This window comes from Chiloscyllium punctatum, chromosome 1 (assembly GCF_047496795.1).
Source record: "Chiloscyllium punctatum isolate Juve2018m chromosome 1, sChiPun1.3, whole genome shotgun sequence".
Taxonomy (NCBI): domain Eukaryota; kingdom Metazoa; phylum Chordata; class Chondrichthyes; order Orectolobiformes; family Hemiscylliidae; genus Chiloscyllium; species Chiloscyllium punctatum.
Genome location: NC_092739.1, coordinates 15,712,136 through 15,739,127, shown reverse-complemented (window position 1 = coordinate 15,739,127; position 26,992 = coordinate 15,712,136). Strand labels below are relative to the sequence as shown.

At 41.7% G+C, this 26,992-nt stretch overlaps 1 protein-coding gene across 3 annotated transcripts in view; it reads right to left on the bottom strand.

The window, feature by feature from the left end:
• naf1 (nuclear assembly factor 1 homolog (S. cerevisiae)) overlaps window positions 1–26,992 on the bottom strand; it is a 258,554-nt gene that overhangs the window by 28,476 nt on the left and 203,086 nt on the right. For all 3 annotated transcript variants that reach the window (XM_072572957.1, XM_072572784.1, XM_072572871.1), the window contains exon 7: window positions 9,623–9,674. In XM_072572957.1, coding sequence (XP_072429058.1) covers window positions 9,623–9,674 — 52 coding nt within the window. The remainder of the gene's footprint in view (window positions 1–9,622; window positions 9,675–26,992) is intronic.

Below are 26,992 nucleotides of genomic sequence, written 5' to 3'. Positions count from 1 at the left end.
ATTTTCCATGGTTGCAACACCAGATGAATAAGAATGGAGCTGGAAAAAGCACAGCAGGTCAAGCAACATCAGAGAAGGTGAGTCAACATTCCAGGTTGGAACCCTTCATCCGGACTGGGAGAGGAGAAGGGGTCAGTGAAACAAATAGAGCTAGTGCGTGGGAGTGGGGGAAAAAGGTGGGTGGGATGGCAATAGGTGGATGCAGGTAGGAGGCGGCTGTGATTGGTCAGTGGGAAGGGTGGAATGGATAGGTGGGAAGGACGATGGACAAGTAGGGGCCGGTTAAGGAAGCAAGGAGGAGATGGATGGCTGGGTCAGGGATGAGGTGGGAGTAGGGAGATTTGGAGGTGAATTCTATGTTAAGGCCATATGGTTGTAAGCTCCCAAAGTGGACAATGAGGTGTTCTTCCTCCAGTTTGCACGTGGCCTTGGAGGTGGTCCACTCCCTCGACATGTTGACAAGGGAGTTGAAATGGATGGCGACCGGAAGGTGGAGGCGATTGGAGCACACGAGATGAAGAAGCTAATACAAAGGAACTTCAATTATCCAAATACCAATTATCCAAAAATCAATTATTTGAATATCGGATTATCCAAAGACTATTTCAAGGTCTTGCAAAAACATTACATCAAAGAGGTAAGCGTATATGGATTACCTGTACTGAAGATGATGTGAAAACGCTGGCAAAAGCAAAGAACCACAAGCAGCCTCAAGCATCAGTGACTGGATGTTTTTTTTAGGTAAGGGTTAGTTACACAGGCCTTTGCAAAAGTAATTGTTTTATAGTATTCCCATCAACTTCACCAGGCCGTTCAATGAAAAAACAGCCGAGAACGTAAACGCATGTGCGAGGTGGTCTTCTGTCATTCTATTGTGCAACTGAGTTCCTGGAAACTGACCAACGCCCTTGCGTTCATAGAAACTGTTCGGGATGTTGTTTAATGCTGTCTTCACCTCCCCTGCCAAATGCTAACTACTGCTGCATTTTTAAAAGGTTTTCTCGTGTTATAATTGCTTGATTTTGTTCATCATGTGAAATCGGTGTCCTCTTGCGCTCAATACATTAAAATTATAGATTTAAACAAATTCTCCTGTACAGCACAGCACTACATCAGCATGGCTTCCTTTGTTTAAGGTAAAATCGATTATCCAAACAAAATAGTGCCCGCCGATCTCGTTCGGAGAGTCGAGGTTCCTCTGTATCACAACATGTATATTCAAATGACCTACTTAGCTTTGAGATAATGATGAGATAATGAGTGTCACAGAAGACATCCTATCGCTGTTTACATCGTTAATGGAGAGACGGTCTTTATGCAATGCATGACCTGAAGAGAATTGACAAGTTAGTTGCTTTTGTTCCGATACCAAACAAGTACATGTCTCTTCCGAAGCAGTATCTTGGTATCTAGCAAGTCATTTCTGATGCACAGAGCTGAGGAAAGGTTAGAGTTTATCTACATCGAAATCAGCCATTCAGGGGCATTTCAAGTTAAGAATAGTGAGCAAATTAAAAATGAAAATCTAACTTTCGAAGTCAGTTCAGGAACTACTGACCTATAAAGATAAGCAGGTCCATGTCAAAGGTCAATGCTTTAAATTATGACGACAGAGAATATAAGAAATCAAATCTCATTGTGGAAATTAATTCAAATTGTTCGATTAATTCACATCATATATTAAAGATAAACTTCCTCGGTTGTCAAGCCACCAACGTGGCATCATTCCTGGATAACCATCACCCCCTGTGCTCCTCTCCACCCATTCACCTATCAGAATTTCCTGGACATGTCAAAAAGAGAAAGCAAAAGCAGTTGACATTACTTTGTTTCCAAAAGTAATCAAAGGGCCAATCAAATTTGGGAGATTACCATACAATTCTGATCTAATTCAAAAATTCATTGAGATTCCATTTGAATGCTCAAGCACACACATTCATAATAAAAGTTAGCAACTTGTTTCGACGGTTGAAAACTTTGCATCTCACCTGGTTCCATTCTTCCACAAATTATACTTATGTCTCTTGGTCTTCAATAATTCCTACAACTCAAATACTTTAATTTGTCGAATGAGAGTCATAGAGATGCACAGCATGGAAACAGACCCTTTGGTCCAACTTGTCCATGCTGACCAGATATCCTAAATTAATCTAGTCCCATTTGTCAGCACTTAGCCCATATCCCTCTAAACCCTTCCTATTCATATACCCATCCAAATGCTGTAATTGTACCAGCCTCCACCACTTCCTCTGGCAGCTCAATCCATACATGCACTACCCTCTGCATGAAAATGTTGCCCCTTAGGACCCTTTCAAATCTTTCTCCTCTCACCCTAAACCTATACCATCTCGTTCTGGACTCTCCCATCTCAGGGAAAAGATCATATTTATTTACCTTATCCATGCCCCTCATGATTTTATAAAACCTCTATATGATCACCCCTCAACCATGGATACTCCAGGGAAAACAGCCCCATCCTATTCAGCATCTCCCTATTGTTCAAATATTCCAACCTTGATAACATCCGTGTAAATCTTTTCTGAACTCTTTCAAGTTTCACAACATCCTCCCTGTAGGAGGGAGACTAGAGTTGCCACAATATTCCAAAAGTGGCCTAACCAATGTCCTGTATAGCTGCAACCGGACCTCCCAACTCCTGTATTCAGTGCTCTGAAGGAAAGCATACTAAACACCTCCTTCACTATCTTACTGACTTGTGACTACACTTTCAAGGAACTATGAACCTGCACTCCAAGTCTCTTTGTTCAGCAACACTCCCTAGGACCTTACCATTAAGTATCTTGCCCTAATCTGTCTTTCCAAAATGTATCACTTCACATTTGTCTGAACTAAATCCCATCTGCCATTCCTTGACCTATTAGCCCCCATTGTACTCTGAGGTAAACTTCTTCGCTGTCTACTACATCTCCAATTTTGGGGTCATCTGCAAACTTACTAACTATACCTCTTATGTTTACATCCAAACCATTTATATAAATGACAAAAAGCAGTGGACCCAAAACCAATCCTTGTGGAACACCACTGGTCACAGGCCTTCAGTCTGAAAAGCAACCCTCCCACCACCCCGTCTTTGACCTTCTGTATCCAAATGGCTCGTTCTCATCCAAATGAGATCACCAACACAGGAAATTACATCACCAACCCAAGGAAACCTAAACACATAAACAGAAAGTGGGACATAACACCAGCGCTTCACCGGAAGCTCACTGATGATGTGACCTAGCATGGTGATGAAAAGTCTGAAAACGAACCTTCCAGCTCAATGAGCAAACTTACATCCAGCTCGTTCTCCCTACATTCCATGAGATCTGATGTGGAGAGCTCGTTCTTCCAAATAAACCTGTTGGACTATAACCAGGTGTTGTGTGATTTTTAACTTTGTCCATGGGATCTAACTTTGCTAACTAGTCTACCATGAGGAACCTTATTGAATGCCATACTGAAGTTCATACAGATCATGTCCACCACTCTGCCGCCATAAATCCTCTCGGTTACTTCTTCAAAAGACTCAATTAAGTTCATGAGACATGATTTCTCATGCATAAAGCCATGTTGGCTATCCTTAATCAGTCTTTGCCTTTCCAAATACATGTAAAACCTGTCCCTCAGGATTCCCTCCAATAACTTGCCCACCACCAATGTCATTGTAGAAGACAGAGGCTAATTACAAAGGGGTATTTTTCTGACTGGAGGCCTGTGACCAGCGGCGTTTTTCTTTAACAGAGATCAGTGCTGGCACCTTTGTTTGCAATATATATGTAAATGACGTGAATAAAAACAGAGTGTCTGATAAGTAAGTTTGCAGATGACACAAAAGTTGATGGGGTCGTGGATAGTGAGGAAGTTTGTAAAGGCATACAGCAGTGGGGTGTTGGCCCAGGGGGAGCTAGGAGGAGGTATCTGAGAGCTGGCACGCAGCCTGTGCATTGTAGAGGTTGGCATGCCAGACTCCAAAAGCACCACCCTTCTGCAGGGACTGAGATCCCAGCAGCATAAAGTGAAGTTTGATGCACAGTAGATATTTAAAACATTTGTCACATCACAGCAATCAAATGCAAATTTGTTTTAGGATACATGCAGCAGTCCTAAACCTTCATGAGTTCTAATTCTTAATTAGCTCAAAAGATCCTTATTATTATCACAATTATCTATAATCTTGTTCTCCAGTGTTGTTTCTGCTGCTGACAGCATCTTTGTTGGATAACATACTTAGAACTTGCTCTCCTGAGTGTTATTTTCCTAAAACCTGTAAAATGATTTCTGTTTTAAACTCAACTTCTTCCAGAGTGAAGATGGCTACTGGCTTGGGAACCAGTCAAACGACATTGAAGCCTTTATAGAAAGATTGTAATGTCTATCTTTTCAGCTTTAGTTCTTATTTTCCTAACTTATACTATTAACACCTGCAATGTAGTGTAACCTTTCATTTTCTCTATTTTTTGAACCTAAGATATATATCTAAATATGCACCATGTGTTGGCCACACTATACACATTTGCTGAACTTTTGTAAATTGAGTACATGTAACAATAAACCAAATTTAATTTCTAACTTGCTTACAGAATCTGTTCCTTAATTTTGCTCATTTTCAACCATGTATTCTTCTTTTGGGTACTGTGGCAAATAGCTGATGCAAGTATTTTTTTTCAGGCAAGAGGTTTGACTTTATATAGATTAAGTTATGAATGAAAGCTATTAGACTAACGAGACAATAATTTTTCTGCTCTGGTCTCCATAAATCTAGAAATCACAAGGTGATCTCAAAATAAATTATTTTGTATTTGAAAAGTGATAGCTGTTGTTTGATACCTCTGGAACAAAATGCACAGTATTTATTCTTGTCTTCTGGGTAGCTAGTATTGCTGTCTCACAGCACCAGGGACTCAGCCTTGATTCCAGCCTTGGCTGACTGACTGTGTAGTGTATACAAGCCTGGTTCTCCCTATGTCTGCGTGGGTTTTCTCCCACAGTCCAAAGATGTGCAGGTTAGGTGGAGAGGCAATGGTAAATGTGGGGTTATGGGGATTGGGTGGGGGATCTAGGTCGGAAGGGAAGCTCCTCAGAAGGTCGATGCAGACTTGATGGGCCAAATGACATCTTTCTATACTGTCGGGATTCTATGGTAATTTCTCTGCCTCATCGATTTTCTATACAGTCAATCTTGGATTTATTTTAGCCAAAAAATAAATTATATTTAGAAATCAAAAATAATTTAATATTTAACTTGCTTGTCCATGGAGGGCTAGTAGAGGTATTGCATTGATTCACCATTAGATCCAGAATAAAATACATTAATTCTATTAAGTAGACAGGCATGGATGTTGAAGAATATAATGGTTAGGTGTGATGGTCTTTCATGAAAACTTCTCTGTATGTCAAAAGGTGTTTTTTTGCAACTGAATAAATGAGAAAAGGTTGGCTCTCTATCAGCCAACGTGAAGCGCAAACGCATTAGGAAGAACAGTTACTATTAAGAGCAGTCACAATGGGCCATTTTTGAACAAGTACTAATTAATGCATCACAACAAAAATTCCAGGTATAATACCTGGAAATCAATTAGTCATAGTGTAGCCCCGAGATAATTAAAATTACTTGGACTGATAATGGGATGGGAAAAAAAAAACAGATCAAAATATAGAGTGAATTAGATAAAATAATTAAGTTGGTGGAGTAATTTACTGCAGACCAGCCAGATAGTAATATAGAAGATAAAAGTAACCAATTCCACACACATCACTGAAATGGTCATGCAGTGATAGAGCCAAAAAAAACTCTAGAAGTCCAAGGAAGATCCAAGGTTAAACAAATAACACAGCCTCAAGCATTTGGTAGTACAGAACCAGCAATTTGATGACTCCTTGCTCAGGGCAATGCCTTGACCAATCAGAATCAACCTGCCTGATCTGACATCTAAACGAATCGTAGCAGTAAACTGTTAATCAGCGTTATTGGTGCATACTCCCAATTAGCCCTTCTACTAATCAAAGACCACTTGCGAACGAACTAGCACACTCCTCTCAGAGTAAAAATATTGGTTTTACACTTTAGTTATTCTTGTGAATTGGCCTGATGAGTACAAGCTTTGATAAAATGTCTTTTTTCTTCAGCAATTACTGGTAAAATCGGTCAGATATTAAATAAAACGGTCAAACTGTAGACCATGTATTAGAGTATTCAAATCTTATTGTTATCTGGTCAAATCTTGACGACAGCATTGTGCCCCTGTAGCCAAATACATAAGAGTCCTGAACCATGCTGGAACCAGTGTTTTTGTGAACTGCAAATTAGGGAAGTAGGGATGGCTTCAAATTAAATAGTAGCGGGAAGGGACTATATCATGGAATGATACAGTATGTCAAAGTGTAGAAATGACATAGGAGAGGAAATTAGTAATATGGAAAACAATTGTTAGAGAATGGTAGGAAAAGACAGATGGTAAAAATCTGAGGAGGTACCAGAAACATCAAACTCAGCAATGTTTTAGCTAGATATCCAACTTGGCCAGTAACTACCCACATCATCTATCCACAGAGGGTGGCATTAGCAAAGCATCAGGAAACTTGCTTTTAATGGAGTTCAGCAGTTCAGTACTGTTCTTTGGAGCTTTTGACACCTTCTGTTTCAATGTTACTGCCAGGGAGCTGTGTGTGCTGAGGTAGGCACCCATCTCATTCAAGGTGCACCTCAGGTCTCTTTGCTTGCTTTCTCAGCACTCACATACTTCATGTCTACTTCAATATTCACATCTCTGCCTTGTCTTTTCATGTACAGATAGCTTGTCATGCTTGGCGGCAAGAGACTGTGATCAGGAGGTTGGTCTTTTACCAGACAGGAAAGGTGGTGAGCTGTTCTGAGTGATCAAGTAGGAATCACAGAAGTCAGGAGGGGTTAGCTGTTTAGAAAAGGGGTGGGTGAGAGTCATGCATGGGAGATGATATTTATAATATTGAGAGTGGAAAACTATGAGCCTTGGTAGAAGGTGAATACAATGGCCGATTTAAATGGAGCACAAGATAGCAGACAAAAGGTGATGGCACATACTCTTGCAGAATTCAGAAGGTCATTAGCCTTGTTGTGGCATTGCTGTGCACTCCTCCTGACAATGGACACTATACTGTATATGTAGCTGCTCTATACAAGGCTGGCAGGGCTTGTCATGATACACAGTGAGATTTAAGAATGGCACCGAGAGCATGGAAAGTCCTAGAATAAGCAAATAATTTCCCAGTGAGCATAAAATAGCATGAGAATGGCATCATGGGGCATACTTAGCAAGATGAGCCTCAGAAAATTGTGAGAACTAACAGGTCCTGGTGGGAAACCCTCCATGTCATTCTCTGAAACTGATACTTACCTACCACAGATTTGATTTTGGCAGAGATGAGGAATAATAAGGCATAGAAGTCATGAGTTGCCTAGAGGCCCCCTAAAAGTAACCACAATGTAGGACAAAATATACAAGAAGAAATCGCGTACTTGCGACGAGGGGTCAGCAATAATCATATGTAACTTTAATCTACATATAATAGACTGATAGTACCAGCCTGGATTAGGAGTTCATAGAACGCTTTGGCCATGATTTCTTAGAGCAGCTAACTCCTGGAAACAAGCAGCAAGCAGATTATTTTGAAAATGGCACTACATAATAACGTGATTGGACAAATTAGTGACCTCAGAATAAAAGGCTCACAACTAGCAGCAACCACAATATGACTGAACTTTGCATCTAGTTTGAAAGGGAGAAAACTAGATCTAAAACGAATATCTGTGTATGATGGTAAGCTTTCTGAAGTGGCATGGCACACGAGGTAAAATTCAGTGGCAGATTTATATGGGCTCTTACAGAATACTCCAAAGGAACGGCTGAGGATCCTGGAATTGTATTCATTGGAGTTTAGAAGATTAAGGGGAGACTTAATAGAGACGTACAAGATAATACATGGCTTGGAAAGGGTGGATGCTAGGAAATTGTTTCCTTTAGGTGAGGAGACTAGGACCCGTGGACACAGCCTTAAAATTAGAGGAGGTCAATTCAGAACAGAAATGCAGAGACATTTCTTCAGCCAGAGAATGGTGGGCCTGTGGAATTCATTGCTGCAGAATGCAGTGGAGGCCAGGACGCTAAATGTCTTCAAGGCAGAAATTGATAGATTCTTGTTGTCTTGAGGAATTAAGGGCTACAGGGAGAATGTGGGTAAGTGGAGTTGAAATGCCCATCAGCCATGATTGAATGGTGGAGTGGACTCAATGGGCTGAATGGCCTTACTTCCACTCCTATGTCTTATGGTCTTATATTCCTATTATAATGAAAAATTCTAAAGAGAGGACCCAACTAAAGCAGTTTGGATGATGATCAAAACTGAAGGGAAAAAAAATCTTAAATGTGAAATGATGATTGACAGGTCAGATGATATAAAAAGCAGCAGACCAAAAGGTTAATCAAGAGGAATAATTCAGAGTATCAGAAAAAGGTTAGCTAGATGTGTGAAAATGGAGCATGGTGCAATTGTAATCACTAGGAAGCAGTATTAAATAAACTGCTGGAACTGCGGGCTGTCAAGTTCTTGAGTCCAGGTGGACTTCATTCTAGGGTCTTAAAGAGGTGGCTAATGAGGTAGAAAATGCAATGGTGTTGATTCTCCAAATGTTCCTAAAATCATAAAAGGTTCTATCAAATTGTAAAGCAGCAAATACAACCTCTCTATTCAGGGGGAGGGAGTGAGACAGAAATAAAGCTGAAAAACAGAAACTAGCTAGTCAACATGACAAGAGCATAAGATGTAGGAGCAGAAATAGATAATTTGGCCCATCAAGTCTGCTTGCCGTTCAATTAGATCATGGTCGATCTGTTAACCTTCAACTCCACTTTCCTGCTTTCTCCCCCATAATCCCCGACTCCCATATTGACTGAAAATCCGTCTATCTCAGCCTTGAATATACTGATCAAGCCAACATCAGGAAGAATTTAAGAAGATATTTCGCAGTAGTGAGAAGAAGTTAGGACAGTAGAAAAATGTAACTGGGATTACTTGTTCTCAGCAACGCAACTTGCCTTTCGGCAACTCATGACTTCTATGCATTACTATTCCTCATCTCTGCCAAAATCAAATCTGTGGTAGGTAAGTATCAGTTTCAGAGAATGACATGGAGGGTTTCCCACCATGACCAGGAGCAAGTTAGTTCTCACAATTTTCTGAGGCTCATCTCGCTAATATAATTTATATTATAAATTCTTAGATTTTACCAAAAGGCACATATTTTAGATTAAAATCTCAATTAGAGTTTGGTCAGACTGTAAGAGAACAAAATACACTCATTCTCCGTGTTGTTGTCTTACTTATTGCTTTAAAGCAAATACTTAAACAGAACTATATAAACCAGATAAAAGTAGCCAATCTATTCTAGATATTGAACTTCTCCTCTGAATTGACCCATCTGAATTGACAAATCTGCACAACTTACAAAGAATACAATGTATGTGAAGGTTTATATGTTGTAATTTCTATGTCTTTACTGTAAATCATACAACATACACACTGAGATGGAAGAAAACATTGCTCTGCGAACAAGGAAGAAAACAATCAACTGGAATAAACTCACTTCAGCTGGTGGCTCCTGGTCATTTCTCCAAGATGCATCAGAACCTTTTTCTCTGTTTAAAAGGAAAGGTTACATTTTGTTAATAAAATAAACTCTAATTTAACCCATTTTGTACCCTCACCCAAAATTAAAGGTGAAATTAAGAGAAAGATTTTACTGAGAGTTGTTAACATGCTCAATTGTCTGTCATAAAAGATGGCTGAAGCAAAAGTCCACAAATACCTCTAAAGGGAAACCAGGTAAGTGTCTCAAAGAAGGGAGCAGTTCAGGACAAAACAGAAAGAGGTAGTGTTAATATGCCAAAAGGACATGGTTCTACGATGACCCTGTCTATTATTAAACTCTTTCAAAGACAAATTAAACACATTAATTCTAAATCAGATACATCATAGATTATGGAGCATAGATTATGGAGCTTTGCTTTGAACAAAAAAACTGCTTGTAAAGTCACCAAGGTCCCACATTACCACAGGGATACTCTCTTATTAGTGTGAGACGATGGTTTAACTGCAAGGGTCACCATGCATCAGGGGAGGGAAGGGGAGGGGAGGGGATGGGTTGGGAAGAAATGTCCTTCACGGTAACTTCAGTCAATGTGGGAACTGAACCCATGCTGTTGACATCATTCCACATCGCATGCAAGCCATCCAGCCAACTGAGGTAATCTTTATTGTAGTAAACAAAATTTGGACAAAATTTCAAGTTGTGTTTGCATTAAGCACACTTTGAATATAAATCTACAGAATAAAAAGAAAAACTATAATTTCACAAGAAAGACAAGATTTGTACAGACACTTTATTTCTGAGCAAATTGCACCAACCATAGAATATAGGACACAGTGTTCTACTGCATATCAAGCAGATTCATGAAACCCTTTTAAAAAAAACCCAAAGATGTTGGATAAACTCTGCAGATCTGGCAGCATCCATGCAGACAAAGCAGAGTTAACGTTTCAGTTCCAGTGAACCTTCTTTAGAATGCATTTACTGCCAGACCTGCTGTGTTTTTCCAGCAATTTCAGCTTTTGCTGCTGTTGCTTATGGAACTCTTTACTCCATGGTATTACTTCACAAAGATGATGGGAAAAACACTTACTTTAGCTTCAATAACAGTGGTTATAATCAACCAGACTGCTTTCTAATACTAATCTCAAATGGCTCAAAATCTTTCCTCACCCCAGCTCTCCAAGTGCTCTCAAGATAGCTCAAGGGCTACTCTTTGACTTTTGGGGGCTACTCATTTAATCTCAAACTCCTTACTTCAGTGATTATTTAGCAACAATACTTATTTGTATTTTTATGTATATTTATTTACATGCATGTAAAAGATATCTGTATTTACTCATACACTGGATAAGGGTGTCACCGGCTAGGTCTGCATTTATTGCCCGTTCCAGACTGGCAACTACATTGCTGTAGGTCTGGAATCACATGTAGGCTAGACCAGGTAAGGAAGGCGATTTCCTTCCCTAAAGGACACTAGTAAATCAGATGCGTTCTTCCAACAGTTGACAATGGATTCATGGTCATTAGATCCTTAATTTCAGATTTTTATTGGATTAAAATTCCACCATTTGCCATGACGTGATTTGAACCCACATCCTCAAAACATTACCTGGGCCTCTAGATTAACAATCCAGTGATAAAACCTCAAGGGCACCCATCTCCCCTCAATAAATGTTGTGGTTTGGATACACATGGAGCAGATGTAGAATAATTCACCAATATTCTTAATAACCATCACTGTTCCATTAAAGTTAAAGCAACAACACGCAAGGAAAATATTAATTTTCTAGACAGTTTTAAATTGGCACAAGATGATAGGGATACTTTTTAAAATAATAATAAAACTGACACACTCTTTCATCCTTTTCTGTCCCCCTCTCTTCCCTTTGCGGCTCCGATAATCTACACTGGTCTTCTCACTGTTGTCAGCTGCCATCTGGAAATCAAAATTAGATGCCAACTGCTATCTTTCTTGTTCCTTAGAATCCCTACAGTGTGGAAACAGGCCCATTGGCCCAGCAGGTCCAAAATGAACCTCTGAAGAGTATCCCACCCAGACCCACTCCTTTATTTCTCTACATTCCCCGACTAATGCACCAAACGCTATGGGAAATTTAGCATGGCCAATCCACCTAACCTGCAAATCTTTGGATTGTGGGAGGAAACCGGAGCACCCGGAGGAAACCCACGCACACACGGGGAGAATGAGCAAACTCCACACAGACAGTTGCCCGAGGCTGGAATTGAACCCGGGTCCCTGGTGCTGTAAGACTGCAGTGCTAATCTATGCTCATTTATTTTAGTCTTGCTGACTACTGCCACTCACCTCATTCCTCTAATCATGATCCTATTAACAGCAAGCACAGGAGACAATTAGTGCTGTGGTGTTGTGATAGGAGGAGCAGCTCCTCACCATTTCCTTCCAATCTGTTTATGGGCACAATGTTTCTCTCATTAGTGACCTACCACCCTCAACTATCTTGAAACACTGCTTTCTACAGGTGTCGTTCACCAATACGTTTTCTTTTCTTCATAAGGATCACATTTCTTTAACTTGGGGAGACTAGCACCCTGGCAGTAAAACTTTCGAAACCCAATAAAAACAACTGCAGTAATAATTCTGAAATTTGTAGTGTAAACAAATGCAACCATTGCATTTTGTCAGCCTTGAACCAAGTAAGCAGCTTCACACTGCCCAAACCTTTATGTTATGAGAGTGTCAGTCATGGGCCAACTGATTGCTTCCAAGTCAGAAGGTTGAGAGTTCAAGTGGCACAATGAGCATCAATATCAAGTTAACATCCCCAGTCCAATCTGAAGAAGAGTTGCACTGACAAAAGGTGTTACCTTTTGAATGAGATACTACACCAATGTCTTGTTTGGTGTCTGACGTAAACAGATAAAAGATAAAAATACACATGGCAATGTTACGAAGGGGCTGTAATTATTTTGCAGCATCCCTAAGGGAGAACATTACCTAGATGTATGGAGATGCAGTGTCAGACTTTTCAAAGTGAAGGATGTTTTAATTGCAGCACTGCTTTCTGTTGCTGAATTATGCATTGTTTTGCAAGCACGTGTTCTCATTACAACAAAACCATTTAAACACAGCCATCAACTGTAGGTTCTTGTATTGGTTAAAATAGAAGTGTTTATTTCCATAGCAACCAATCAGCCTTGGTGAGATTGATACAGTACTGGAAATCAAAATTAGATGTTGTAAACTGTGAGAATTTACCGTTGGTGTAAATCAATAAAATATTGAAGAAAAAAAATAAGCACCCAACATGCGGGCTAAAATCATGACCCAAGGGTGCAAGACTCAATGTACCACATCTCACAAGATAGATGGCCGACACCATTTATCAATTGCAGTAACTGGGCATATAGAGCACTAAAGTATAACCAGCCTTGTCCTTTCTTCCTAGCATTCTTGGCATTATGTGACTGATTTCAGTTAACAGTTTTGCAAAAGCCACAGTGAAAAATGAGAGTGGAGGTATAATCTACTGCGTCAGTTCATCTACAAGTATGCATGCTTTTCTTCAGTTAACAGAAAGTAACTCCAAAGTAGTCATGGGCCATTGAAACATCTTGCTCACAAACTTAAAAACTGGTTACATAAAAGATTAAAATTGCTTCCACTTATCTAAACCATCTAGTATGTCACCATTATCCCCTGAAGGCTCCATGGTCCCGCAAACAAGCTAAGGGGTAGTTTCCTGGATGATTTCTCATGATTGCACTGCAGTAAATATTGTAACAAAATAACATTACGTTCAATCGACGTTGGACCATTTAAAAAATATAAGTATTTAGACTGGATGCCAGCAGCTGACTATTCACAGACCTGGCCATTGTATTTATGAAAGAAAACGCCCTCCACAACTCAATGGCAGAATTTTAGGCCTTTTTTCGTGAGGCTACATTGACTCTTTCCCAAATAAGGGAGCTGGAACAAATATAGATATGTAATGCTGGAATTGGAATCAAAAATGTAAGCCAACACCAATGTAAGAATGTTAGCTGTTTTCCTTTCTCAGGTCTGTCAATGAGCATTTCTCTTATCCCATATTTCTGCAAAACATAATACTTTTGTTACTACGTGATGCAAGGGGCCTCCCAAATTAGAACTTTACCATCTCAATATATATTGGGAAGGGTTTAAACCAGAGTGGCAGGAGAATACAGTCCTGAACAGGGAGATAAAAATGAGCAAAACAGATATAAAATTACAAAGCAGAAGTTCAAGGCAGAGGAAACAAGGGTCAACAGCAAACAGGATCGTGATACAAAAAAACAATACATAAAAATGTCAAAATGACAAGTCTAAAGATACTATATCTGAATGCAGACAGCTTCGACAGTAAGGAAGATTAATTAACTGTGGAAACATTTATACAAGCACAATATGATTGCCATTACAGAGACACAGCTGCAGGGTAACCAAGGATGGGAACTGAACATTAAAAAGGTATTCAATCTTTAGAGAGGACATTAGCTCAGGAAATCTAGAAGTGGAATCAGTCTGGATAGAATAAGGAAGGGACAAAGGTGAGTTAGTGAGAGTTCATTACTGGCACTGAAATTGTGGTGGCAAGGTCAGGGATGGCATTAAACTAGAAAATTAAGAGATGCATGCAATAACAGTGCTATAAAAATCAGTGATTTTAATCTACATATCGATAGGGTGAAACTAGCAATAATACTATAGCAAATGGGTTCCTGGAGTTTTCACTTCATTAACCCAAGGGACATGAGAATTGCTGGCTGGGCCAACATTTATTGTCCACCCCTAGTTGCTCAAGAAGGTGACCGTCTTCAGGTAGACCCTCAAAGATGTTCAGGAAGGATTTCCAGGTTTTTGACCAAGTGACAGTGAAGAAACAGTGATATCCAAGTCAGCATGATGAGTGGCTTTGAGGGGAGTCTCCAAGTGATGGTTTGCCCATGTATCTGCTGTCTTTGTCTTTCTAGAATGAACTAGTCATGGGTTTGGAAGGTGCTGTCTCAGGTGTCTTGGATTGCTAGACTTGCACATTGAGAAAACAACTCCAGAGCAAACAAAATTTGTCTTGTACACAGAGAAGTAACTAATCAATAATCTTATTGTGAGGTCCATTAGGAAAAGAAGTGACCATAACATGAGAGTATTCTTTCACCGGGACAAAAAAAATGGAACAATCCAATTGAAAACTGGGGTTCTAAAGCTAAACAGACAAAACTATGAAGGCATGATAGATGGGTTAACATTTAAGGCAATTGTTAACATTTAAGAAATGAATGCATGTACTACAGTAGCTATAGATTTGTTTAGGGCAAAAGAACTAAAGAAAATGTGAACATCACTAGATTCAAAGAGGAGGCATATTAGTTGCATGGAAAAGTAGCAAGCATAAGAATTCGGCAAAGGAGGATCAATAGGTTGATTAAGAGGGGAAAATGGAGGATGCGTAAATTTACAAGAAACGTAAAAACAGGCAGTAAATGTTACAAGTATGTTCACTGTGTGAATTAAATTGAAAAGGGAAGGTACAACAACAAATTCATAGACAGCAACATGGATAGTTTTCAGAGCAATATGTCATGGAGCCATTAAGTGACAAGCTATCCTTGATCTGGTAACTGGCAATAAAACAACTTTATTAAATAATCTCCAATTAAAAGATCACCCAAGAAGTAGTGATCATAATGCGATAGAATTTAATATTCAGGTTGTGCAGGAAAAACTTGGGTGAGAAACAATTGTGTTTAACACAAATACAGGGAATTACAATGAAATGAAGACAGAGTTAGCTAAAGTGGATTGGACAGGAAAGACAGTAAGCAAGCGATAACAAACATTCAAGGAGGTAATTCACGACCTCTCTGCAAAAAATATATCCTAGTAAGGAGGAGAAATTCTGAGAGAGGAATAACCCACCATGGTTAACCAAGGAAGTTAAGAGTATAAAGTCAAAAGAAAAAGTATAGAAGGAGGCAAAAGTGAGTAGTCCTGGTGTCTGGGCTATAAATTCAGAATCCAACAAAAGAGGATGGAAAAAAGGACAGAAAATAAATTACAAGGGTAAACTAGTGAGGAATATAAAAGTTGACAGTGAGACCTTCTTTAAATATATAAAAAGAGAGGGGTCAAATTGGTCCCTTAGAAAATGAATCTGCAGGGATAGTTATGGTGAAAGAGGAAATAGCAGAGGAGTTAAATAGATATTTGCATCTTTACAACATCCCATTAATACTAAAAGATATAGGGGAGGAATTAAGTACCAGCACCAGCACTAAAGTAATATTAGACAAAGAAATGGGGTTAAAGCCAGGGAAAACACTTGACTCTGATGGCTTCCACCCGAGGTAGTTAAAAGCTGCTACAGAAATAACAGATGCTTTGGTTGTATTTTTCCAAAAATCCTTGGATTCTGCATAAGTACTGGAAGATTGAAAAACTGCCAATATGACACCCCTATTCAAAAAGTGAGGGGAGAAAGCGAGTAACCGTAGACCGATTAGCCCAACATTTATTGTTTGGAAAATTATGGATTCAATTACTAAGAAAGTAATAGCAGCACATTTGGAAAACCATAATATAATCAAGCATAGTTAGAATGCCTTCACAAACGGAAAATAATGTCTGACTATTTGAACTTCCAAAAGGCATTCGACAAGGTACACAAAAGGTTAAGTGACAAGAGCCCATGGTGTTGGAGGTACTATATTAGCATGGACAGAGAATCAGCTAATATGCAAGTGGGGAAAATAATTTTTTTTTCAGGATGACAATCTGTAACCAGTGGGGTTTGACAGGGCTCAGCACAGGGACCAAAACTGTTTACAATATATATTAATGACTTGGAGAAAGGAAGCTAAAGTACTGTAGCAATTTTGGAGACGACACAAAAATAGGTGGAACATCAAGTTGGAAAGGGGACACAAGTATTTTACACAGAGATATTGATAGGCTAAGTCAGTCTGCAAAATGTTGACAATTGGAATCTGATGTGGAAAATGTGAAGTTGCTCATTTTAGAAGGGAGAATAAAAGAACATTGTATTATTTAAATGGAGAAAAACTGTAGAAAGCTGCAACACCAAGGGACTTGGAGTTGCTTGTGTATGAAACACAAAAAGCTAACAGAGGCAGAGCAGGTAATCAGGAATGTTTGCCTTTAATTCACGTATAAGAGTCAGGAAGTCTGACTGCAATTGTACAAGATGTTGGTGAGACTACATCTAGAATACTGAGCAGTTTGGTGCCCTTATTTAAGGAAAGATATGATTTGATTGGAGGCAGTTCAGAGAAGGTCACTAGGATGATCCTTAGCATGGTGAAAGTGAGGACTGCAGATGTTGGAGATCAGAGTGGTGCTGGAAAAGCACAGCAGGTCAGGCAGCAACCGAGAAGCAGGAAAACTGACGTTTTGGGAGAAAAAATTAGACAGGTTGGGCACAACACACTGCCTTTTTGAAGAACAAGAGGTGATCTCAATGCAACATATAGGTTTCATAAGAGGCTTGACAGGGTAAATGTTGTGACAACGTTTTCACTCATGGGAAAGTCTATGCCCAGATGGCACAGTTTCATAATAAACAGGTACTAATTTAAGACTAAGATAAATAAAAAATTCTTCTCACAGCATTGAGACTCTTTACAACTCCTTTATATGGAAATAGAAACAGACCCTTTGTTCCAACTAGTCCAAACCATGTTCTCAAACTAAAGTACCCCTATTTGGCTGTGTTTGACCTATATCCCTCCAAACCTTTCCTATTCGTGTACTCATCCAAATGTTTTTTAAATGTTGGAACTACGCCCGCATCTACCATTTCCAGTGTCAGTTCATTCCACAGACGAAACACTTGCGTATATTTAAAGGTTGAAATAGATCGATTCTTAATCACGCGAACAATTAAGGGTTACAGATAAAAGGCAGCAAAATGCATACGAGGAACATTGGATCAGATACGATCACTTTGAATGGTAGAGTCTGTTCGAGAGGCTGAAAGGCCTACTCCTGCTCTTATTTAGAGTCATAGAGATGTACAGCATGGAAACAGACCCTTCGGTCCTATGTGTCCATGCCGACCAGATATCCCAACCCAATCTAGTCCCACCTGTCAGCACCTGGCCCATATCCTTCCAAACCCTTCTTATTCATATACCCATCCAAATGCCTCTTAAATGTTACAATTGTACCAGCCTCCACCACATCCTCTGGCAGCTCATTGCATACACGTTCCACCCTCTGCATGAAAAAGTTGCCCCGTAGGTCTCTCTTATACCCTCTCACCCTAAACCTATGCCCTCTAGTTCTAGAATCCCCGACCCCAGAGAAAAGACTTTGTCTATTTATCCTATCCATGCCCCTCATAATTTTGTAAACCTCTATAAGGTCACCCCTCACCCTCCCACGCTCCAGGGAAAACAGCCCCAGCCTGTTTAACCTCTCCTTGTAGCTCAGATCCTCCAACCCTGGCAACATACTTGTAAATCTTTTCTGAACCCTTTCAAGTTTCACAACATCTTTCCGATAGGAAGGAGACCAGAATTGCATGCAATATTCCAACAGTGGCCAAACCAATGTCCTGTACAGCCGCAACATGACCTCCCAACTCCCGTACGCAATACTCAGACCAATAAAGGAAAGCATACCAAACATCTCCTTCACTATCCTATCTACCTGCGACTCCACTTTCAAGGAGCTATGAACCTGCACTCCAAGGTCTCTTTGTTCAGCAACAATCCCTAGGACCTTACCATTAAGTGTATAAGTCCTGCTAAGATTTGCTTTCCCAAAATGCAGCACCTTGCATTTATCGGAATTAAACTCCATCTGCCACTTCTCAGCCCATTGGCCCATTTGGTCCAGATCCTGTTGTAATCTGAGGTAACCCACTTCGTTGTCCACTACACCTCCAATTTTGGTGTCATCTGCAAACTTACTAACTGTACCTCTTATGCTCGCATCCAAATCATTTATGTAAATGACAAAAAGTAGAGGGCCCAGCACCGATCCTTGTGGCACTCCACTGGTCACAGGCCTCCAGTCTGAAAAACAACCCTCCACCACCATCCTGTCTTCTACCTCTGAGCCAGTTCTATACCCAAATGGCTAGTTCTCCCTGTATTCCATGAGATCTAACCTTGCTAAACAGTGTCCCATGGGGAACCTTGTCGAACGCCTTACTGAAGTCCATATAGATCATATCTACCACTCTGCCCTCAATCTTCTTTGTTACTTCTTCAAAAAACTCAGTCAAGTTTGTGAGACATGATTTCCCATGCACAAAGCCATGTTAACTATCCCTAATCAGTCCTTGCCTTTCCAAATACATGTACATCCTGTCCCTCAGGATTCCCTCCAACAACTTGCCCACCACCGAGGTCAGGCTCACCAGTCTATAGTTCCCTGGCTTGTCCTTACTGCCCTTCTTAAATAGTGGCACCACGTTTGCCAATCTCCAGTCTTCCGGCACCTCACCTGTGACTATCGATGATACAAATATCTCGGCAAGGAGCCCAGCAATCACCTCTCTAGCTTCCCACAGAGTTCTTCTGATAGGTTCATTAAACTATGTCAGCAAAAAAACGATAAGTGAAGACAAATGTAGGGCACTTACATTCTGAAATGAGACAATTCATAATGAAAAACAAGAAAATGGGAGAGCAATTAAATAAACAATTTTCAAGAAGTACGAGGGAAGCAAGGATCTTCTGTGTGAGATAGAGAGAGTGAGACAGAGAGAGAGCGCTTGTGCGCTTGCGTTGGGGGGGACGGAGATTGTGCATGTGAGAGAGTAAGAGTTTGTGTGAGAGAGTACGCATGTGAGGGTGTGCACGCGAGTTTTGCAGAGTAGATGCTTGAGAGAGGATGTGCACGCATGTGCATATGTATGTGTGAGAGAACGATTGAGAGATAATGCACATGTGTATAAGAGGGGGTCTGTGTGAGTGTAAGAGTCTGAGTGAGTAAGAGTGCGAGAGTGTATAGTGAAGTGTGGTCACCTGTAGTGTGATATAAACCCAAGATCCCAGTTGAGACCACCCTCATGGGTATTGAACTTGGCTATCAGCCTCCGCTCAGCGACTCTGCATTGGTGCGTATCCAGAGGTCCGTCTGGGAGAACGATGAACCGAAGATCCGAGGCCGAATATCCTTAACAGCTGAAGTGTTCCCTCACTGGGAGGGAGCATCCCTATCTGTGTCCTATGATCCTGCCCCACGAGTTACCTGACAAAGCAGTGGCGCTCCGAACGCCTGGACTTTCAAATAAAGCTGTTGGACTATAGCCTGCTGTTGTGATTTTTAACTTTGTCCATATTTTTCAGACATACTGGAGTTTTTTTTGAGGATTTTTTGAAGTAGCTAAAGGAGAACCAGCATATGTGGTCATGTGGATAAAGAATATTTAGCAGACAGGAAACAACAGCAATAAATAGTTCTCGGTGAAGGCAGTGGTGACAAGTGAGTTACTGTGGAAATCAATGTTTGGGCCCCAACTAATCAATAATAATTTGAATGAGGGAGTTGAGTATAATACTTCCAAATTTGTTGATGACACAAAGCTAGATGGGACTGACCATAATGAACAGCTTGTAGAGAGGGTTTTATAAGGCAATTCAGACAAATTGACTGAGTCAGTAAATACATGGTAGATGCAGTATAACGTGAATAAATATGAAGCTACCCACTTTGGCATGAAAACAGAATGGCGGGATATTACTGAAATGGTGATAGAAAGGGAAGGATTGACGAACAAAAGATTATTGATGCTCTTGAACACCACTCATTGAAACCTAGCATACACTTAGAGTCATAGAAAGTGCTAGAATCCTGCAGCACAGAGACATGCCCTTTCGATAGAGAGTCATAGAGAGTCCAAGAATCCTACAGCACGGAGACAGGTCCTATGGCCCAAAGTGGTCCACACTGACAAAAATGTCCATCCATACTAACCCTATTTTCGTGCACTTGGCCCATATCCTTCCAAACCTTTCCTATCCAATAATTTGTCTAAATGCCTTTTAAATTTTATTATTGCCCCCCTTTTATTCTTTCCCTCTTAACCTTAAACTGATGACATTTAGTCCTCGATTCCCCAACTCTGGGAAAAAGACTGAGTGCATTCACCCTATCCATGCCTCTCATGACTGTATACACTTCTATAATATCCCCAGTCAGTTCGAAAGGCAAATGGTATATTTGGTAGACACCAACAAGAGGCTGGAAGAACACAGCAAGCCAGGCAGCATCAGGAGGTGGAGAAGTCAACGTTTCAGGTATTAACCCTTCTTCAGAACTAGATGTGGGTGTGGGGGAGCTACAGATAAAGAGAGTAAGGTGGGTGGGGTCAGGAGAGTAGCTGAATGATGAGGTAATGATAGGTGGGCATAGGTAGTTGGTACAACCTGTCTGATTAATGGGAGGGATGAATCTGGTTGGTAGCTGGAAGTAAGGTTCAGTAGATGGAATGGAAGGGAGAAGGCAGGGCTAGAAACGGAGCCCTGGAAAAAGAACCCTGGAAAAGGAGCCAGTGGATGGATGGGAAGGTAATTTGAAATTAGGGAACTCAAATGTTAAGTCCTCCAAGCTTGAAAGCTGCCCTGATGGAAGATAAGGTGTTGTTCCTCCAATGTGCAGTCTAATTCACTGTGACATTGGAGGCGGCCAAGGATGAACATGTCAGAGGGGATGTGATTAGGGAACTGAAACTTACTTTGATTGGAAGAAGAAGATTGGAGTACAGAAGTAAGGAAATCTTAGTGGTAGAGCCTTGGTGTGACTACAACTGGTGCAATGTGTGCAGTTTTAGTCTGCTTACCAAAGGAAAGATACACCAAAGAGGGAATGCAGCACAGGTTCACTGGACTGATTCCTGGGAGGACAGGATGATCATGAAGAGAGATAAGGGTGACTGGGCCTTTGATCACTGTAATTCAAAAGGATAGAGAATCTAATGAAATATCTGGACAGACTGAGTGCAAGGATGATGCTTCCCCTAACTGGACCATCTAGAACAAGGGATCATTGATTAAGGATAAGCAGTAGGACATCTTGGTCTGAGTTGAGGAGAAATTTCTTCCATCACGGGGAGGGATAAATCTGTGCAATTCTCTGCCATAGAAGGTTGTGGAAGCAAAGTCACTAAATAAATATAATAAAGATAAAGATATCGATAGATCTCTAGAATCTAAAGGTGTCAAGGGTATGGGGAGGGAGTGGAAGTGTGGTGTTGAGATTCAGGACCAGCCATGATCATACTGAATGGTAGTGTGGTCCGTATGGCCTATTTCTGCTGTTAATTTTCTATGTTCCCTGGTGGTTTTACCATCTTTCTGAGCCATCTACTTTAATACATTTATCATCCGATGCTCATTCAGTCTGGCACATTACTGTGTCTTAAGTGGATAGCCTTAAGTTTCAAAGCCACATCTTTCACCCAGCCAGAAACTCAAATTACAAAAACATCCTTCTACCTTCATTAATATATCCATGAAAAGGGTACGAACTGAGGAAGGGTCACTTGACCCAAACCATTAACTCTGATTGCTCTGCATAGGTGCTGCCAGACCTGAGTTTTTGTTTCCAATTTATGACATCCGCAGCTCTTTTGGTTTTTATTATGAATCCTGTGCAAGGCAGTTCTCCATATATTCCACAAACACTTCAGATTTTCAAACAAGTTACTGACAGCTTTATACCCATTGGCTTGGCCACCCCCGCCTACCATCTGTCCAAGTTGTATGTATTGTAATTATCCCTAGGAATCTATCTGCAGTGATGAACTAGTGAGGTCAGGAATGCATGGGAACGATGCATCACAGGGAGTTTTGAATTTACTGGAAGTAGCATAAAGTAAGAAAAACAATTCACTAGCTGAACTTTGTGCTCCAACTAAACAAAAGTCACAATGGGGCATTACAACGGTGTTCAATGATGGAATTTGTCAACTATAAGTTTATAGCTTCTCCATGCATCATGTACAAGTGCTCAGTAACTCCAAACTGCACTGTAAACACATATGGGGAATATGGATTTGACTAATTTACATTCATGAGTATTATATTGTTGACTATAAGGAGTCAAAACACACGAAAGAACACTGGTACCTTTAAATATAAAACTGTCCAAAAGCTGAAAGATTAGAGAAAAAATGTACTTGGAAACTGGTCAACGGATAAACAGAAATATCTTTGAGGAAAAGATGAGTTTGTTGTCCAAGATTCAGGAGGTTATAAACAACAAGCAAATAGTCTGATCTAATGGCAAAAGGCAGAAATCACCCATCTAATATTTCTGACATACACTTATCATGATTGACATTTTAGAAAGAGCCCATGAGATAGTGAGCCTTAAATACAGACGGGAGGAGAGTAGTCTCTGAGATTACTATGTAACAAATCCACCTCAGGCAAATGCAAGAAAGTTAGATGCAAAACAACTGATGGCAGGAGATGGCAGAAAGAGCAGCCAAGCAGCCAAATCAAATAGACAATCAAAGAATTGCAAATAGTTACTGCCCGAGAACCTGCAGCATCATCAGGTAGTCAAATTAAGCTAGAAAAAACTATACCTGAAAAATGTACCAATGTCATTGACCTTACTTAACTTAAAGTTAACTACATAATGTTTAATCTCTTGCCTCTCAGCACAGTGTGAGACTTGCGCCCATTCTAGCAACACTGAAAATGGCATACTGCTTGAATAACTGAGAAATCCGTGAACGAAGTAAGTGCTCACATGATACATTGCATAACTTAAAGAAGAAAATAAACTGAAAGAAGCATTCTGCACATCTAACAGCAGATGATGAGTATATTTCTACTTTAGTGAAGCAAATAGCAATTCAAGATCAAAGTATTCATCAATAATGGAGATATAGCAATGTCGTTAAAACATAACATGCAAGCAGTGATGGCTACGGCAAGTAATAATTTCTATCAGAAGCTAATAAATGTCAAACCGAAACATAATTGTGGGTTCAATTACTGAGGATAACAATATTTAACATATGACAGTGTTATTTGGCTTCAATTTCAATGCTGCTTAAAATATATAATACAAAGAGGGCTTTCCAAACCGTGGGTCATGACTGATGAATCTATAAGGCAGCCATAACAAACAACAGAGCATGAAAAGCGCAGCAGGTCAGGCAGCATCCAAGAAGCAGGAGAATCGATGTTTCGGGCATAAGCCCTTCTTCAGGAATGAGGAGGGTATGCCAAGCAGGCTAAGGTAAAAGTAGGGAGGAGGGACTTGGGGGAGGGACGTTGGGAATGCAATAGGTGGAAGGAGGTTACGGTGAGGCTGATAGGCCGGAGAGGGGGCGAGGGTGGAGAGGTCGGGAAGAAGATTGCAGGTCAAGAAGGCGGTGCTGAGTCTGAGGGTTTGGACTGAGAAAGGGGGGGGGGGGGGGGGGGGAAGAAATGAGGAAGCTGGAGAAATCTGCATTCATCCCTTGAGGTTGGAGGGTTCCTAGGCGGGAGATGAGGTGCTCCTCCTCCAGGCGTCGTGTTGCCATGGTCTGGCGATGGAGGAGTCCAGGGACCTGCATGTCCTTGGCGGAGTGGGAGGGGGAGTTAAAGTGTTCAGCCACAGGGCAGTTGGATTGGTTGGTGCGGGTGACCCAGAGGTGTTCTCTGAAACGTTCCACAAGTAGGCGGCCTGTCTCCCCAATTATAGGAGGCCACATCGGGTGCAGCGGATGCAGTAAATGATGTGTGTGGAGGTGCAGGTGAATTTGTGACGGATATGGAAGCATCTGCAATCCTTACTTTCTCCTAACAGAGCATGAAAGAATAAATGCAGAAGTGCTAATCAGCAGTGCCAGACTCACTTGTTGAGTAGTCTGTCAATGGGATGGCCAGTATCGAAAGACCAAAAGATCCCAAGAAAGAGGATCAGTAGTAGGTCGTTTGATCTCTTGCATCTACTCCACCATTCCTTAAGATCATGGTGGATCTAAAGAAGTCTATCTGGTGCAGACTATCTCTATTGACAGGCTGCTAAGCTAGTGATTACCATTGACCTGAAGAACAATCACTTGCCCAGTAGGATGTGCCAGAACCTCCAGGCAGAGAAGTCACTTCTTCTTTCATCACTGTCCTTGTGCCATGGACAGCTCTGGAGACTGCTGACTTCAAGATTCTGAACTGAACCTGATTAATAATGGCTACAATCTCACTTCCGAATACAAGGTGGCTAATGATGGCTCTTTTCCTTCACTTGACACCTGCACTCATTACCTAGTACAATATGCTTGATGGCAACTCTTGTCCCAGCCCACCTCTGATCTCGAAGGCTCGCTTAAGAACCCAAAATATGTGATTAGTGATGATACCATCCCCCCATGCTCGAGCCTGCATTCTCAATATAATGTGGCTCATGATGGTTACAATCACTCCTCCCTCCCACCACCCAAAATGTTTGAGGCACACTCCCCAATTCAATCTTATCCCACCTTATGGAGTGAGTGGGGTATGGCTCCTGTCCTGGTCCCTTCCCACTTCCCAGGAAAATCGACATTTCGGGCAAAAGCCTGGACTAGGGGGGATAGGACAGTGTCGAGGTAGGTAGAGATGAGTTCAGTGGGGCAGGAACATGCTGAGACAATGGATCGGCCAGAGTGGTCAGGCTTGTGGATCTTGGGAAGCAGGTAGAACCAGGTAGTGCGAGGTTCCTGAACTATGAGGTTAGAAGCTGTGGGTGGGAGATCTCCTGAGGTTTGGTATGGTCTGGGAGATGATGGCTTGGTGATGGCGGGGGTGGGGTCATAGTCGAGGGGGCGGTAGGAGCAAGTCCTCGAGTTGGCGTCTGGTTTCAGCGGTGCAGACGTCAGTGCGCTAGACTACCACTGCACCCCCTTTATCCGCTGGCTGGATGGTGAGGTTGGGATTGGAGCAGAGGGAGTGGAGGGCAGCACGTTGTGAGAGTGAGAGGTTGGAGTGGGGGAGGGGGGTAGACAGGTTGAGGCGGTTAATGTCCTGGTGGAAGTTGGAAATGAAGAGGTCGAGGGCGGGTAATAGGCCAGCAAGGGGTGCCCAGGTGGATGGAGTGTGTTGGAGGTGGGCGAAGAGGTCCGAGGGGTGGGCGGGAGTCCTGATTATAAAAGTAAGCTAGTCCAGGAACTCCCCACATACGCTCAAGACACCACCCACGCCCTCCACCTCCTCCAAGACTTCAGTTTCCCTGGCCCCCAATGCCTTATCTTCACCATGGATACCCAATCCCTTTACACCTCCACCTGCCATGACCAGGGCCTCCAAGCCCTCCGTTTCTTCCTCTCCTGACGTCCCCAACAGTACCCTTCCACCGATACTCTCAGTTGTTTGGCCAAACTGGTCCTCACCCTTAACAATTTCTCCTTTGAATCTTCCTACTTCCTCCAAACCAAAAGCGGTAGCCATGAGCACCCGTATGGGCCTCAGCTATGCCTGTCTCTTTGTTGACTATGTAGAACAGTCCATCTTCTGTGGATACACCAGCACCACTCCCCACCTCTTCCTCTGCTACATTGATGACTGCATTGACGCCCCCTCGTGCTCCCACGAGGAGGTTGAGCAATTCATCAACTTTACCAACACATTCCACCCTGACCTTAAATTTACCTGGACCATCTCTGACACCTTCCTCCCCTTCCTGGACCTCTCCGTCTCCATTAATGACGTCCGACTTGACACCAACATTCTTTTAAAAACCCACCGACTCCCACAGCTACCTGGATTACACCTCTTCCCAACCTTGCTCCTGCAAAAATGCCATCCCGTATTCCCAATTCCTCCGCCTCCGCCGTATCTGCTCCAGGAGGACCAGTTCCAACACTGAACACACCAGATGGCCTCCTTCTTTAGAGACTGCAATTTCCCTTCTCACGTGGTTAAAGATGCCCTCCAACGCATCTCATCCACATTACACATCTCTGCCCTCAGACCCCACCCCTCCAACCGTAACAAGCACAAAACCCCACTGGTGCTCACCTTCCACCCGACCAACCTTCGCATAAACCAAATCATCCGCCAACATTTTCGCCACCTCCAAACGGACCCCATCACCAGGGATATATTTCCCTCCCCACCCCTTTCCGCAAAGACCGTTCCCTCCGTGACTACCTGGTCAGGTCCACTCCACCCAACAACCCACCCTCCTGTCCTGGCAACTTCCCCTACCACCGCAGGAATTGCAAAACCTGCGCCCACACCTCCATCCAAGGCCCTAAAGGAGTCTTCCACATCCAAAGTTTTACCTGCACATCCACCAATATCATTTATTGTATCAGATGCTCCCATGCGGTCTCCTCTACATTGGGGAGACTGGACGCCTCCTAGCAGAGTGCTTTAGGGAACATCTCCGGGACACCCGCATCAATCAAC